Source organism: Coturnix japonica, chromosome 13 (genome assembly GCF_001577835.2).
Source record: "Coturnix japonica isolate 7356 chromosome 13, Coturnix japonica 2.1, whole genome shotgun sequence".
NCBI lineage: Eukaryota > Metazoa > Chordata > Aves > Galliformes > Phasianidae > Coturnix > Coturnix japonica.
The window spans coordinates 9,603,926-9,619,315 of record NC_029528.1 but is presented as its reverse complement, the minus strand read 5'-3'; the positions used below and the strand labels follow the sequence as shown (position 1 = coordinate 9,619,315).

Genomic DNA, 15,390 nt, shown 5'->3' with positions numbered 1-15,390 from the left:
ATTGAAAAGTTGGGCTGAAACTCAAGATGAACTCCTTTAAGGACTTTGCAGCACAATAGTGAACATGGTGAGGAAATATTGCATTCTAGCCAGTAAGGCCATCAATTCAATTTTCATCTGCACTAAACAGGATTAAGGAAAAAAAAAAGTAAAAAAAAAAAAAAAAGTGTTATGTTACTGTAATACAAATAAATGGAAGCAAATGGAAAAGTTATCAAACAGATGTATAAAACTTCTCGAGAGAGCTGGAGATTGTTTATTTATTTTTGTAATGAGGGTAGTTATTTAGAAAATTCAGAAGAGATTTCTGGGGTAAATCAAAATTGGCTGTCATTTTTGTCCTAAGATCTCAGAAAAATAAGCTGTCCAGTATCCTGAACTTAAGAATGTTTAAAAGAAAGTAGTTAAAATATCTTATAAGAGGGGTGCAAAGCCATTCGGAAACTACACTGTCCACAGCTTCACATATTTTTAACAAGAGAAGAGAAATTTTAGTTCCCATAACACAAGGGAAAATTTGACATAACATCTATTGCAGTGGTTTTAAATCAAAGCCTAGAGCTTGGGTTATTTACATCTCAGTGTTGTGTACTTTAAGATAGAATGTTTGGAAAAACTTTGGCTTCAACATATTTGCTCGCATCGCAAACATTCAAGGGCTGAAACTATTGTAAAATTTTCATTCTTCTGGTCCATCATATCAGAAATTTGAGTGCTCTTTACAGACTCTTTGTACCACAAGAAAAGTTTAGTCTGATGGAGTTTGATATTGACATGTTTTAGTGTACTGGTTGTATCATTCCTTCAGTTGACTTTTTGGATTGATTCATTTGACATTGGATTTTACATTAAAATCAGTGAAGTAAGAAATGTACTGAATATATGTTTCTAACAGAGAAAATTGCTGCAGCTATCTAGCAATTTTGGCAGCAGTTAGTAATAGTAGCGATGTTGGGCAGAAAGAACATTCAGCAATATTCTAAGACTATCTTCTAGGGCAAAGTGTCTTCTGCACTTATCACATTAATAAAAGACTTGGAACAAAGCATTTCTCAGTATTTCAATTATTTTTTATATGAAATAATTCAAAATACAGCAAAAATTAGGGATGGGCGAACCATCAAATGTTAGAATATCCATGTAAACACCACAAACTTCAGGTGCTTCTCTAGCCCTAATCTGACCTTCCTGAACCTGGAGCAGTAGATTGATTGCTTACAAGAATGGCATTTTTCATGGTATTTTGAATTCCCAATCAGTAGAACTCCTAGTACCAATCCAGAAATACAAGTGAGTGTGAAAATAAAAGAAACGACAATACCATTAACAAGAAAAACTAACCTAAATTTTCAACCTCTGACAACAGGTTCCTTGTCAGATTAGAGAGATGGGAGTGTTGTTTGCACCAAGCAGGTTCGCCCAACTCTAAATAAAACATGCTTTTGTGACTAACAGAAGCTTGAGATAGAATGGTAATGGGTTACATTTACTGTACACAGCACCGCCCATTCTAAAGGATCCCAAAGCGCTTTACAAGCATTAGAAAGAAGAACCGCTTCAGTTCTCAGTGAAGTGAAATCACCTCTGAGGTAAAATGTTGGGACTGACAGTGCAGAATCGAACACTATATTTTAGTTGAGGAAATGGAGAATGCCATAGCCAATTGAAACTATGGGGTGGGTGAGTGGTGGTGGGGAATGTTAGGTCAACAGAACAGTTACAAAAATTGATATTCGGTCAGATGCTTGGTGTTGAGATGACCACTCTATAAAAAAAAAGTGCCATGGGATCTTTAATGACCATTAAGCGCTAAGGACCTGAATCTTAAGTCTCTGAGGATAAAAACATTAGAAAACGATGAAAGATACCTTTGTTGAATACATTTCTGGACAATGATATGTGCCAATTATTCTTCTGTCCTGTAAGTTAATAAAATCAAGACCAGTTTCCTTAGAGATAAGGCAGCTATTATCTTTCATTAAAAATTAAAAGCACTCTAGGGTATTAATAGGACAACTAATGAAAAGATACAGGGACCTCTAAGCCAACAATTATTATAAGTACATTTTGGCTTCAGAGGTGCTATTACTGCCTTGCCCTGCTACTCAAGGTAACATAACTTTGTGATGTAAATGTATTTTTTCCAACTGGTCACTGTGACCAAGGAAGATAAGATGATATGAAAATAATTGTTAAAATTATTCTGGGGGAAAAATAAGTGTAAAAAGTGATTTCAAAAGGAGGTGGAAGAAGGTTAGAAAGATCTCCTGATGCTGAAAGATTGTTCAACCATAGAACTGGATTCTTTATGGTGAACAGGAGAGTTCAAACTTAAAGGACAAATTCCCAAGGGCAAGGAAGAAAGGGAAGATGCAAAGATGAAGAAAAAGCAGGAGCAAGGGCTATGGAGATAAAAAGAAAAAAAGGTGAACGCAGAAGTGGAGAAGAAATGACCAAAGCTCAGCAATCATGCAAGAGGATGTGTTTTTGTTTAAAAAATAAAATTAAAAAAAAATAATATTCTTAAAGGTGGATGAAAAAATACATGATATAAATGATATTCACTTATAGGTTCAGGTCAACCAGTGGAAAAGCTGATCCCAGAACCTTGGAAGTGGCCATGCACTTTTTTATGGCCTCAAAGGGAATAAGGAGGAATATGTAGAAATGTTACCATTATATATTCTTCCTGCTATCTAGAAACTCCAAAATGATGGCTATCTCAAGGAATTCCTCTTATGCTAAAACATTACCAAGTACAAAATACAAGGAAATTGCAACTAACAATTATACATGCAGATAGACATACGTACATTAGGAATCGTCCAAATATGACCACATTTCTGAGACCATTAACATATAGTAAAAACCAGCATCTGGGTGATAAAATTGTGTTGATACACCAAACAGTTTACCAATAGGACATAAATGTGCATTGATAAACAGAAGATATCTAACATTTACTCATTTACTGTCTCATATTCTGTTCATCAGACTGCAGGGCTAAAATTTCCAACTTGAAAAACCTTGAGAAAAAAAACTATTGTAAATTCTAAAGAAATATCCTTTTGCTAGGTACAACCGACATTAATTATAAAAATTATAAGTTGAATTAGTGAAGGAAAACAAAAGTAGATAACCTATTGCAAAAGCTAAAACCGGAGATTAATGTTCAGTATTTATAGGTCCTGAGAACCAATATTCTTAAGAAATGAAAACCCAAATAAATACCCCTTCAACACTGAAAGCGTAAGAGACAAGAAAACATTACAGGTCTAGATATATAATTTGGAAGAGATAAAAATCTTAGTATTATACATAGGATAATTTCCCACCTCTTTGAAGCAGAGCTCTTCTTTGTAAACCACTAGCATTCCATTCCTGACTAGTCTGAACAGCTCTGACGACATTAAGTATATATTAGGTAAATAAAATACAAAATGCGCTTTATTTATAACAAGTAGCTCTCCCATCATCAGTAACAATCACCTTATTGATTAGGAACCACTATTCTCTGGCTAACTAAACAAGATAACGTGCAAAGTGTCGCAGAATCATAGATAGATAGATAGTCCTGAATGAGCTGCTGCCACATTCACTCTGGAAGAAAAAAAGAATCAAGATTTCCAAGTAGTACCTGCTTACAACTGTATAGAAAATTCACTGAAGTAATGCTGTCTGAACTAACAAAGCAGAAATGCCTAATAATTCAATATATCTGTATATGAAACAATGCCCTTAAGACCATAACACTACACTTCCATTGTCTATACAAGATGTAGAACTACTGCCAGGACTGCAGTTGCTGTTTATAAAACCACACTAGCATGCACTCACTCAATTCATGTTATGTACCTAAGATATGAGTCAAGTTGCAAAGTATGCAGTTAGAGGACTGTGAAATTAGATTGACTCCTAATTTCAGGTTTTTACTTTGGTTTTGGATCAAAAAAAGATAAATTCAGCAAATTCAACTGCTTTTCTCAAACTTTAATCCTAAAGAATTTAAGCAACAAATAAGGCCAACTAGAATTTAGGAAAAACAAAAACACAAAACCAAAAATCAAACACCTCTGTTAACGTGTAAAATCTGGACACAGAGTCTTAATAATTCTCTAATGACTTATAATTCAATTTCTAAGCATCTAGCATTACTCCCTAACATATGTAATTTCTTGATCATTATCATTAGTAACACATCAGTAAATTAGTTGTAAGTACTGTAGAACTCTGGAGAAATGGTTGAAAACATATGCTTCCTTTTGGCATCCATCCATTCAAGATTCTGTACTTGAAATATTCCAGAATAGATGCTCAAATAAAATGAAAGAATTATCTGTGACTTGGCACTAGAATCAAAATTGTGAAACTGAACTCATGCACACTACTGCATGGACTGACGCAATCTGAACCAAAATCCAGCAAGTCAAATAGGCAAAAGCAGGAGGAAGATAGGGAGAAATGGGAAAATGTTTCGAGTTCTGTCCTGAACTCAAAGCTCACACTAAGATCTTGTAAGATATTGCAAAATGTCTTTCCCCTAAAACAGTCATAATGAAATCTTGCTATTTGCAAGAAGAAACCAAACAGGTGATCACCTCAGTCAAGATCAACAAAGCAAAGGTAGCAGGGGAGGAAAAACGGCCACCTTCTTCACTACAGTAAAATTTTCACCACTTGCTACCCTTGCATGACAAAATTCAGTGATCTCAAAATTCATGAGCACAACAGAGTAACATCTCCTAGCACACAGCAATTAGTACACCCATCATAAAGAGTTAGTTTTTTTTTTTCTTTCTTTTCCCCTTTTTCTTAATAAAAGTGTCTGACATGTGGCCATTCAATTAAACTTAGTCAAACTGCTCAGAACTGAGCTGCTTTCAGAAATCACGTCTCAGATTACGTAGACAGACATTCATTCTAGTCTGCACCTATATAGCTTCCTTCTACTTTACTATGTCTCATCCCATCATACCATCTGCCCTTTTTATTAAGTTCTTATTTGCCCGTAATGTGAATTATTAATTATTATCATATTAATGGATAACAGATTATTTTCTTTTTTCAATCAAGAGTGCATTTAATGCAGGATTGCTGTTGGATGATAGATTTATAGATGTACTATAAAAGCAAAAGAACAAAAAAAGCTGCTTTATAAAAATGGAATTCACACACGCCATTCTTATGTTAATTAAACATGGCATTAAAGGGATTGGCTGCAGAAAGCAACCCTCATGCAGTCAACTTGACCTTTATTCAGACATCATGTTGAATATCACTACAGATCATGGAAATGTATCACCTTCTGACTGCTTCTGCCAAGTACTGCAGGCTAAAACTGGGACTGCCTCAAATTTCACTCCTATCATACCTGCCCAGTTTCAACCTCAATGTTGCTGGTTGTTTCTGTAGTTCATTCCCACTTTTATTACATGCCTTTCAATGAACAGGGTAAGATATGCAGTTTTATGTAATTTAAGTAAAAGGAAAACTCCTTGGAAGAGAAAGAAGAATACTTGCACTGAAAGCTGGACAGTGGCAGGATTAGCTCCAGTGATACACTGAAGCGAGGATGTGGAATTTTGAACTGATATTTTCTGGGCTTCATGTTGCCATGGCATTTTAACATCCTGCTCAGTTCAGTAACTGAGTCAGTGCACATAGGTATTTAAAAATACTTATATCCTTTAAAAACAAACAAACAAGCAAGCAAAACAACAACAACAACAAAAAAAACCACAAAAAAACAAAGCTTTTGCTGTATTATCTTCTTACTCATGTACGCCAGAAGCATCCCTACTTCTTTTAGTATAAGGTATAGTTCTATGTGAAAAAGCCTGATCCTTTCAGGTATCTTACATAGTCATAGCTATTCCTAACCTTGTGTGTTTACTTGATACCTTCAGTTACAAATGAATAAATATCACTGTAAACTGAGATCACTGGAGGGATTCCTGCACTAAATTAGAGGGGAAATAAAAGCATTGGACAGCATAAGCCAAGTCTAAGATAATGAGCATTGCTTTGAAGGTCTATTATCTCAGACTTACAACCATATTAGCACATCTTTACAACTTAGTCCAAAAACTGAGGAGAGTTTTCAGCGTACCAAAAGCTATCAAAAGTTGGCCACAGATACCTGTTGATTTACATTGGCTGATGTATGATTTCCTTGGTCTTAAACTATGATAATGCAGTGGAGTCCTTTGAGAATGAAAATCCTGATAACAATCCAGTTATTCCAGCTAAAATTGGTCAGATTTTGTTGATCAAAGAGATGCAGGGAAAACCTCAATTAGCAGCTGATGCAAATTGGAGGGGAAGAAAGCTGTCATGTTAAGTGCAGCTGAGGGGCAGCTAAGCTTTTACCTGCCCTGTTTTTGCTAGTTCTTTTAGCAATTGTGCTAATTTGGATATAAAAAACTGGGCCAGGAGAGCAATGAACGGCAAAAATACCTGTTTGTTTAAATACTCGAATCCCTAAGCCCCACATTAATTCTTACCATGCATTTCAGGTATATAGCCTGTACACATCTGTAGCATCTCTTCACTTCAAGCTAGGTTGAAAGCTTCAAAGTCTGAATTATTACTGCAATGTAAACACTGCTAAACCACATTCAATGATGTACATATATTATGCAGCAGAATTCTTCTGTGAAGTGGCAAATTGAATTTGAATAAATACAACAAATTTTATATAAGAAATGTTAATTTCTATTAACCACTTAACTTTACTAAACATAAGTAACCTAACTATAAAGAAAAATATAATTTAGAAATAATTTAAACACAGCATGAATTAGAAATGAGGTACAAATGAGAGGGATAGGACTTGAAATGAAAGGCGGGATGCAATAAATCATTACTTGATTATGCCTCTGTTAGGTTATCTATCTGGAATAAAACAATCCAAGTCCTATATCTGTTTCTAGTTAACATTCTGGTATCCTGGATCTTTTTGGACACCAGTGTCCAAAAAAAGATTTATAAGGTGCTCTATACAGAGATGGAACTGTAGCCTTTCTTTAAAAACAAGAGCCCTGATGAAGCAACTGATATCAATAGTTACAGCCAGTATGATTCCTCTGATGTCTGACATTCTTCCAGTGTCCGCTGCTTTGGAAGATGATGGTATACAGCTGCTATTCCATCATAATAAACCCTTGTCAAATGTACAGCTGGCAAGACTGTATGTGTGCTTCTTTACAGTGGAAGAGGACATAAATCAGCTTTGCATTCAGCCAAGTAGGTTTATTGTGTGTTTTTTTTTTTTTCCTTTTTTCTTAAAAAAAACAAACCAAAACCAAAAAAACACAATGATAGTTTTGGTTTCCATTAAATTACTAGATAACCATAATGGAGGCTTTCTGATCCACCCAGAATAATGGGTACAGAGATATCATTGAAATCGAAAAGCATTTTCACCTTACTTCCATTTCCACAGAAGTTGATTAATGTATATAGTATCCTGGATTAAACGGGCTGGATGAGCAACAGCAGACAACAAATCCAAAAGATATAACAGTAGCAGGTTAGGTAAGAATTTAGTAATGCAGAAAAATATACTTGAGAAATTCAGAGTTGATCAAACCAACAAACTATGCAACACAAAGAAGAGAAGATGCATCCAACATATCAGCATGATCACCAAAGCTACCCAAGCCACAATATCAAGCTGGAAACAGATAACCTAAAATTACTGGCAACAAAGGAGAAAAAAAACACACGCACACAAAATTAATGAAAAACACCTGCACTAAGATTCTAAGAAAGATGTCTAGTGTAACAAGAAAGCAGGTGTAAGATAATTTACCTCAAGCAACAGGTAGCTGTTTATAGAGAGAACAATTAGCCTTGACTAAAGCAAAAGATGATGAGCGTTAAAGAAGTGTTAAAGCTTGAGAAGTTTCAAGAGTGGAATGACCATATACAGAACCATTTTAACTTGAAGTCATAGCAAAGAAAATGGAACATGCCCAGTGTGATTTAATGAGTCTCTGATATCACATCTGCTGGTATTTGAGTCTGAGTTATCCTTGATTTTATCTCCTTTGAATTTCTCCATTAGTTTATTACTTGAGTTTCAGAATGCAAGAGTAAATCTAGATATATGCTTAATCATAGAATCATAGAACAGCTTGGGTTGGGAGGGACCTCAATATCACAAAAACAAAAAACCAAACAAAACTGCATAAAAACACACCTCAGCTAGGAGCACTGTGACACGCTGGCACCTATAAACTTTAAATTACCATGTACATTAGAGGAAAGGTCTAATTTATACGGATCTACTTTTAAAATTTCCTACTGGATTTTCTTAGTTAATAGATCTGATTGCTTAAAGGGAAACTGATCATTAAAAATTACATTTAAAAAATGAAATAATGATTACTTATAAAATTAAGTAATAATAAAAGGACTATTTAAAAGACGATTTAAAACAGTCTTCAAAAACATTGCAATGTTAAAATAAGAATGAATTATGTATGGTATCAGACCACCAAAATTAATCTAATCATTATGCATTAGTCTTAATTCATTAAAATATTTATCCCGATTTAAAGGAAAAATATTGAACAGATGACATATCATACGTGAAAATATAATCTTCTATCTTAAAAGACAATAAAATTATACGCATTATAAAAACTATCACTGTTTTACATTATCAGCCATTTTTTGTGCTTTCATCCTCTGTCCAGTGCAGAAATTCTAAGCAAACAAGAGAAATTCCATCACCAGAGCTGTATGAAACTTGTTTCCACTCACAAATAATCATTTTTTGATTTAGATTATTATTATTAATTCTGATTTTATTTATTCACCCATGGAGTATAATGTTGAACAAACAATGCAAAGTCTTGCCATTAAAAAAGTAAAAAAGAAGAAAGAGAATTTAATTAACTTTCTGATTTTGCATGTGTGTGAAAGTTTATACATTTCACACTGAGTGCATTTTAGCATTCAACCCAGATCCTCCACAGTGTGAAACTCCTCCAAAATTGCCACAGTGAAAAATGACAAGTGCTTTATGGTAAGTGCTTCATTTTCATTAAGCATAATGGACACGTTTTCTAGAAGTGTGCATTTTGGCGAATGTCTTTTCTGCCTCAATTCCCCCTCCCCAGGGGACCGTTTTTGGATTCAGAATTAAGTACACAGCAAGTTGATACTTTATTTCTGAGCAGTTTCTCATTTAGTCAACAACATTCTGGGCCATTTTATTGTGAAAATATGCAAACTTTCCAAGTTTTGAACACTTCTGTAGAAAATCTCTCTTATCCAGGTCACTTGAAAGATTTAGTAAAGTAGGTTAAATTTAAGTTTTATTTCTCATGTTCCATACAGCTCTTACTACATTATTATCTATAGCCATCATTTTGGATTTGTTCATTTGCAAACAGGTCAGACATATTTAACTGTACACTGAGAAAACATCTGACAGGAAAGCTTATCTGAGCACGTGCTTTATAAAACAAGCTTTCAGTTTTTCAGGCTAGAGGGCAGCATTTATTGCTGAAATGAGTAAGTATGTGACCCCACAAAAAGCTAAGACCATAATAACCCCACTTTGCTTTCTACCAGAAATCACATTTAAAAGCTTTGTCTGGCACACATGCAAGTCTACTTTAGTCGTGGGGCAATGCTCAAACATATATCTCTTTAAATTTACCTTATTGACATCCATTCGCAATTTCTCATTGTTGGCACTGGCAGCTTTTTCTGCTGCTTTCTTTTGACGCTGAGGTCCCCTGCCAAAGAAGATGTAGTTGACCAAAGCATATTCTAGCAATGCCAAGAAGACGAATACAAAGCAGCCCATAAGATACATGTCAATGGCTTTCACATATGGAATTTTGGGAAGAGTCTCTCGAAGATGAGTGTTAATTGTTGTCATTGTGAGGACAGTTGTGATTCCTGAAAAAAAAAAAAAAGAAAAAAAAAAAAGAAAAAATGTGAAGTCTGAAGACTGAACTTGAAATTTTCTAGCATTGTAGTTCAGAATAATCAACAGCTACCGCTGGAAAGAATTCTAGATTTGTTTTTGTTTGCTTTTTTTCCTAGTAGAAAAACAAACAGAAAACTTTGGTCTTCTTAAGTCTTAAATTTTTTTTTGTTAAGCAAAGAAAATTACTAGTAGCAAACAGTAGTTGGATTGTACGAGTAAGCTGAACCGAAACCTACTGGAACAGCCTCAGTTAAAAATTACCAGCCTAGAGTCATTGTATCTTGCTTTCCTCCAGCATTTCCAATGCTGTCTGTAGACTACAATTCTTATCATAATATACTACACAAAAAGGCCTGGCAAAACTCAGACAGCATTCCATAATGTTAAAATGACAAATTCTCAATTGTCCTTTATAGCAATTTACTTATCTGTATCAGAAGAAAATCAGAAAGAATTGATCCGATTTATACAACATTTGGCAATAGATATTCATTGCCTATACAACCCAAGTAAAATTTTATTTAATTTACACCGAAAAGAAAAAGCAATTTATATTCTACAATTCAGAGCTCTGAACTGCCATGAGCAAAAGCAAACTGAATGCATTCCCTAAACAGAAAAACAAGCAGTAAAACAATAACAGAGAACACAGGCAATTAGGCTAATTCTGGTTACAATGATTATACAGTTAGCTAATTCAGACATAAAATCACTTTAATTTCTATTTAAATTGGGATGACTTAAACACTGATTCAAACAATACAAAGCTTGCAAGCCAGATCTAACAGATTTATTTTTCAAACCATGCACTATCCCCTATGCCAGAAGCAAGAAAAAACATTCAACTAATGCACACTACAAGAGGTGTAAAAATGCCTACCTAAAGCAACTCTCGCAGCTGAAGCATCATAATTAATCCAGAAGGAAACCCAGGACAGAATAGTGATCAGAATAGAAGGCATGTAGGTCTGCAGAATGAAGTAACCAATGTTTCTCTTAAGTTTAAAGCTGAGAGACAGCCTTGGGTAGGCACCTAAAAGAGAATATTTGGTATGGCCATAATTTACTCATATAAAGCCTGAAAACATTTGTCTGTCATTTTGGTTTTATTGCTTCCTGCACCAAAGACTACACAGAGAGCTGAAAGACCCTGAATAGTCAGCTGTACAATCTCCAGAAAGAATTGAGATTAACTAATCTTTTACATGAAGGGTACAAGGAAGCTACTAGATTCATTTCTGCTGGTAATCATAGCATTCAAAAATCAACAGCCAAAACACATTTCACAGCACCAAAACATAAGTGTTTCTTCACTGACAAGCTGCAGTATGCTTCCTTCAGTGTAACCTTTATTCTAACCTTCTCTCCAGGCATCACAACACTTCCCCTTTGTCGCCAACAGCAGAAAAACTGTGGTATGCAAAGTGCTCACTGAAATGGGTTCCTGGAGATCATCATGTATTCAGGTCCCATTTTTGCTTGGCTTTTGAAGTATCCGGAATACACAGTGCTTTATATTCCCTCTGAAGATGATTTCTGTCTATATCTAAAAAATGATTTGGTGTGTGTTTGTTTGTCTTTTTTGTTTTCCTTCTTTTTTTTCTTCCTAATCTAATACAAATCAGCTTTCTTGAGTAGCTGGAGAACACCAAATAGAAATTAACTCAACTCATTTGAAGGATTTAATGTCATTTCAACTTGTTATACAGAATGTTTTCTGCCTTCAGAAAGTTGTATGTTTGCTAGCATAGTATCAACTACAGATCTTGTGGGAGGATGATATGAAAGGTTTTACAATAAAGACAAAATAATTTGCCTAACACATCCATGGAGGCATCTGGAAATAGTGAGAGAAGTTCCTAAAAACTGAGCTATTGGTTGGAATTTAAGGTGCTAATGTGTCTTGGTCAGTTTTCAAAGAAAACCAGAAAATTTGAGTCTTAACTTAAGAGTCTGCTGTATTCTTATCAAAATTTAAAGAGGAACACATTGTGAAGCTGTAATAAAATCTGCCTGTTTTAAAATTTAGTCTCTGCACTCCTGTTTCTAAAATTTTCAGATCCTGAAATGCACATTGAGAATTAGACCATTCTTAGTCTTCCCAGTTAATTCCCCTTTTAGCTTCCCATCCACAAACCTGTAGAGAAAACAACATTCTTGGTGATAAGCTTGTAGTCTACAATGGAGAACTGTGGCAGTTCAATCTTTGTGACTCCTGTGACTGCATTATCACCCCCACGCCAGTAAAATTCAATGTCGTCTGTTGTATAGCCATCTATAAAACAGGAACAAAGTGTTAAAATACACATCAAGTCTCATGTCCTGGAGCAGTCTGGAGAATTCATTCAGAAAATGTCAAATATATTCCTGAAACTAAAATATTAACAATAGTACAGATACATATGCACAGACAGGCACAGGTAATTCTAGGTTCCATTTGGTTGTGGTTGAACCCAGCAGGCAGCTAAGCACCACACAGCTGTTTGCTCACTCTCTTCAAAATAGCACTCATGGGTTGAAATAAAAGCTATTTACTAAGACAGAAGAGGAAAATAGAAGCAAAAATGTGATAATAACTCTGTGTGTGTGTGTGTATATATATATATATATATATATATATATATATATATGTATACCTGTAATGCAAATGCTCATCACCTGCTAAGTGGTGCCCAGCCAATCCCCAAACAGTGGCCAAGAGACAAACTCACTGTAAAGTAGGTTACTTGCTTTGTACACAAGTGTAGTTTACAACTTCAGTGGTTGTATTTCAACGGCTTTTTAAACTGGAAGAGGGCATTTTTAGATTAGATATTAGAAAGGAAGACATTACTGTGATGGTGGTGAACATTTAATGAATTTGGAAGTATTCATCAGGAAAACATTTTGAGGCAATTTAATTGTTAAGCTTTACAACTAATAAATCTTTTGTTTTCCTTTTTGACAAGATAAAAGTGATAGTGATAAAATGAATTACGTCAGGAAAAAAAAACAACAAAAACTTGTTGCGTTCATAAATAGACTCAGTGGTCCTTTATTCTGTTCATTTTGGAACATCTATTCATAGACCTTTTCTGCCCAACTGCTTACACACAGTTTGGTCCTAAATCATGTAATCATACCAGGGGTGATGCAGGAAAAAACTCCAGGACAGAATTTCCAGCATGTAGCCGAAATTCCCTGCTCCCTACCAATAAGGACAAGAGATGTGGTTACCGTGCTCTCTGTATTCACACAGCATTAGTACTAGGTAAATATTGACAATTCCCTCTTGAGGAGAGCTGAACTCTTTTGAAAATTCTCACAAAAATATTCAGGCTGATGATTCCAAACTATGTGTCTCTGCTTCCTGCTGAACTTCCTGCTGCTTAATTTTACACTGAGGAAAATGTTAAGCTGAGACTTTGATGCTGAATGACAAGACTGGCTAGTGAGCATCAGTAAGAATAGTTTTAGGAAGTCTCTTCAAGCTTTCATTAAAATACCTCTCTGTCCTTCCAAGAAGGATACATTACCTCTTTCATTTCATAACATGGGGAAGAAGAGAAAAGAATAATATAGTCATCTTCAAATGACTGCTATTGTGAACTGCTGAAGTACTCAAAGATAATTGGATATGAGTCTAGTATCTGCAAAACATCTGCCAGAAAAGAGAAAAGGCCTATTCATATCTCTAGCGGATGTTTTACAGGTATTAAGGTCCAATTATCTCTGGTTGTAATAAACCCCATCTGCAGGTATTTGGAACTCAAAACAGCTCTACTCACAAGTTAAAATTATTTAGAAACCAACCAATTTTATAAAGTAATAGTCGAGAAAAAAACGATCTATGCCCTTGACAAGAAAAGCAGAATAAACAAATTTAATATTCCTAAATTGTCAGATAACATCAGTAATGAAGGAATTAAAGCATACTAAAAACAAAGTTTTGCAAGTCATTTTTTGCAAAGGTGTGATTTTAGCAAAAAGCACTGCCTGTTTGATTTTGATTGCAGAAGAGTTGTTGTTTTACCATATATTAAATTGTAGATAGCACTGCTACCAGGACAGAGAAACTGATTGATTGCTTTTTCCTAAATCACTTATATATCATCAGCAGCACCATTTACTTCACATTCAGAAAGTTCAATTTCTCATTTCTGTCATGCATCACACATCAGCAGCCAACCAAATCAATACATTGCCCTGGAAATATGGCACCGATCCTGCGAGAAGCAAAGTGTTCTCAACTACCATTAACGTGGACAGGGTGTTTATCATTGCCTGTACTTCAGTGCTTTATCATCCATCATTCCTGGTAGGAGGAAAACAAACAACTAGAAGAACGCAGAATAAAATCCTTTTCATACAGAAAATACAACACACCTATTTTCTCAGTCACCTTATGAGAAATCCAAATTCAGGAATTTTTTAAATACAGACAAACCTTAAATGGGAGCAATGAAATTACTGAATATGAGATTATTTAGAAGAAGAAGAAGAAGAAGCCAACTTTTCTGAAAAAAAATCTCAGAATTGATCAGTTGGATTCATTGCCTCACGGTGCTTTTGTTTGTACATAGAACAGCAGGACTGTATTTTAGATTTGATATAGAGATCCACAACCATACCTACAAGCATCATGTACTCTATGTAGGGATTCAAGTGGTCCAGCTATCAGTATTAATGCTGCATATAGAGACTAGAGGTATTTGTTGATTCTAGGGGAAAAAATAGTAGTAAACATGAGAAACGGTTTTAACACATCGAGAATGCAGACAGAATTCTGAGGCCATGAATTCATCTCATTCTGTTCTGAACCATCAGCAAATTGTCTGAGCACATACAGAACAGCACTGGGAAACAACAATATTCTTTCAGCATAGGCCCAAGCTATGGAAAACCGTTTCAGCATTAATAATGAGACAAAAGGATCCTGTTGAGAACTGTCCTAATCCTAACTCTGCCTACCCTTCTCTCAGCAATTCTGGGCACTGTCAGCATTCAAAGACAGTGAAGGACAACTCGGGTCAGTCCTGTGAGATTTCTGCCCAGCAGGTCTAGAGGCTCAACAAAAGCTGGCACTGCACAATCCTTCTGATCACCTAAGGTATTTGCCTTTTGATCAACAACACAAAACATGTTAGAACTCAGCTTACAGCAGGACCTGAAAATAAACATTATTATAAAGCAACCATTTACAAGAACATCATATACGCTGTGGAAGATAATACAATTGCATTATAATTATAATTGTCTCTAAAACACACAAAAATCTATAGCCTAATTGGGAGAGGGAGGGAATCTCTGCTGTCAACCTTCCCTAGCCTCTCATAACATTACTTCTCAAAGTAAAATGAAACAGCTGATGGATGACATTATCTGTACCTGACTAAATGTTATGATTAAGAATAAAAAAAAATATTCTATGTTGACAGTCTTAGGACACAGTAACCTGTTTA

The 15,390-nt window shown here is 35.0% G+C and overlaps 1 protein-coding gene across 4 annotated transcripts in view; it reads right to left on the bottom strand.

Moving 5' to 3' along the window:
- Positions 1-15,390, bottom strand: part of GABRB2 (gamma-aminobutyric acid type A receptor subunit beta2) — a 120,385-nt gene that overhangs the window by 8,067 nt on the left and 96,928 nt on the right. For 3 of the 4 annotated variants that reach the window (XM_015876301.2, XM_015876300.2, XM_015876299.2), the window contains exons 8-11: positions 12,087-12,224; positions 10,830-10,982; positions 9,674-9,918; positions 1,869-1,919 (exon numbers count right to left, since the gene is read on the bottom strand). In XM_015876301.2, coding sequence (XP_015731787.1) covers positions 1,869-1,919; positions 9,674-9,918; positions 10,830-10,982; positions 12,087-12,224 — 587 coding nt within the window. The remainder of the gene's footprint in view (positions 1-1,868; positions 1,920-9,673; positions 9,919-10,829; positions 10,983-12,086; positions 12,225-15,390) is intronic. The other variant, XM_015876302.2, reaches the window with a different exon arrangement.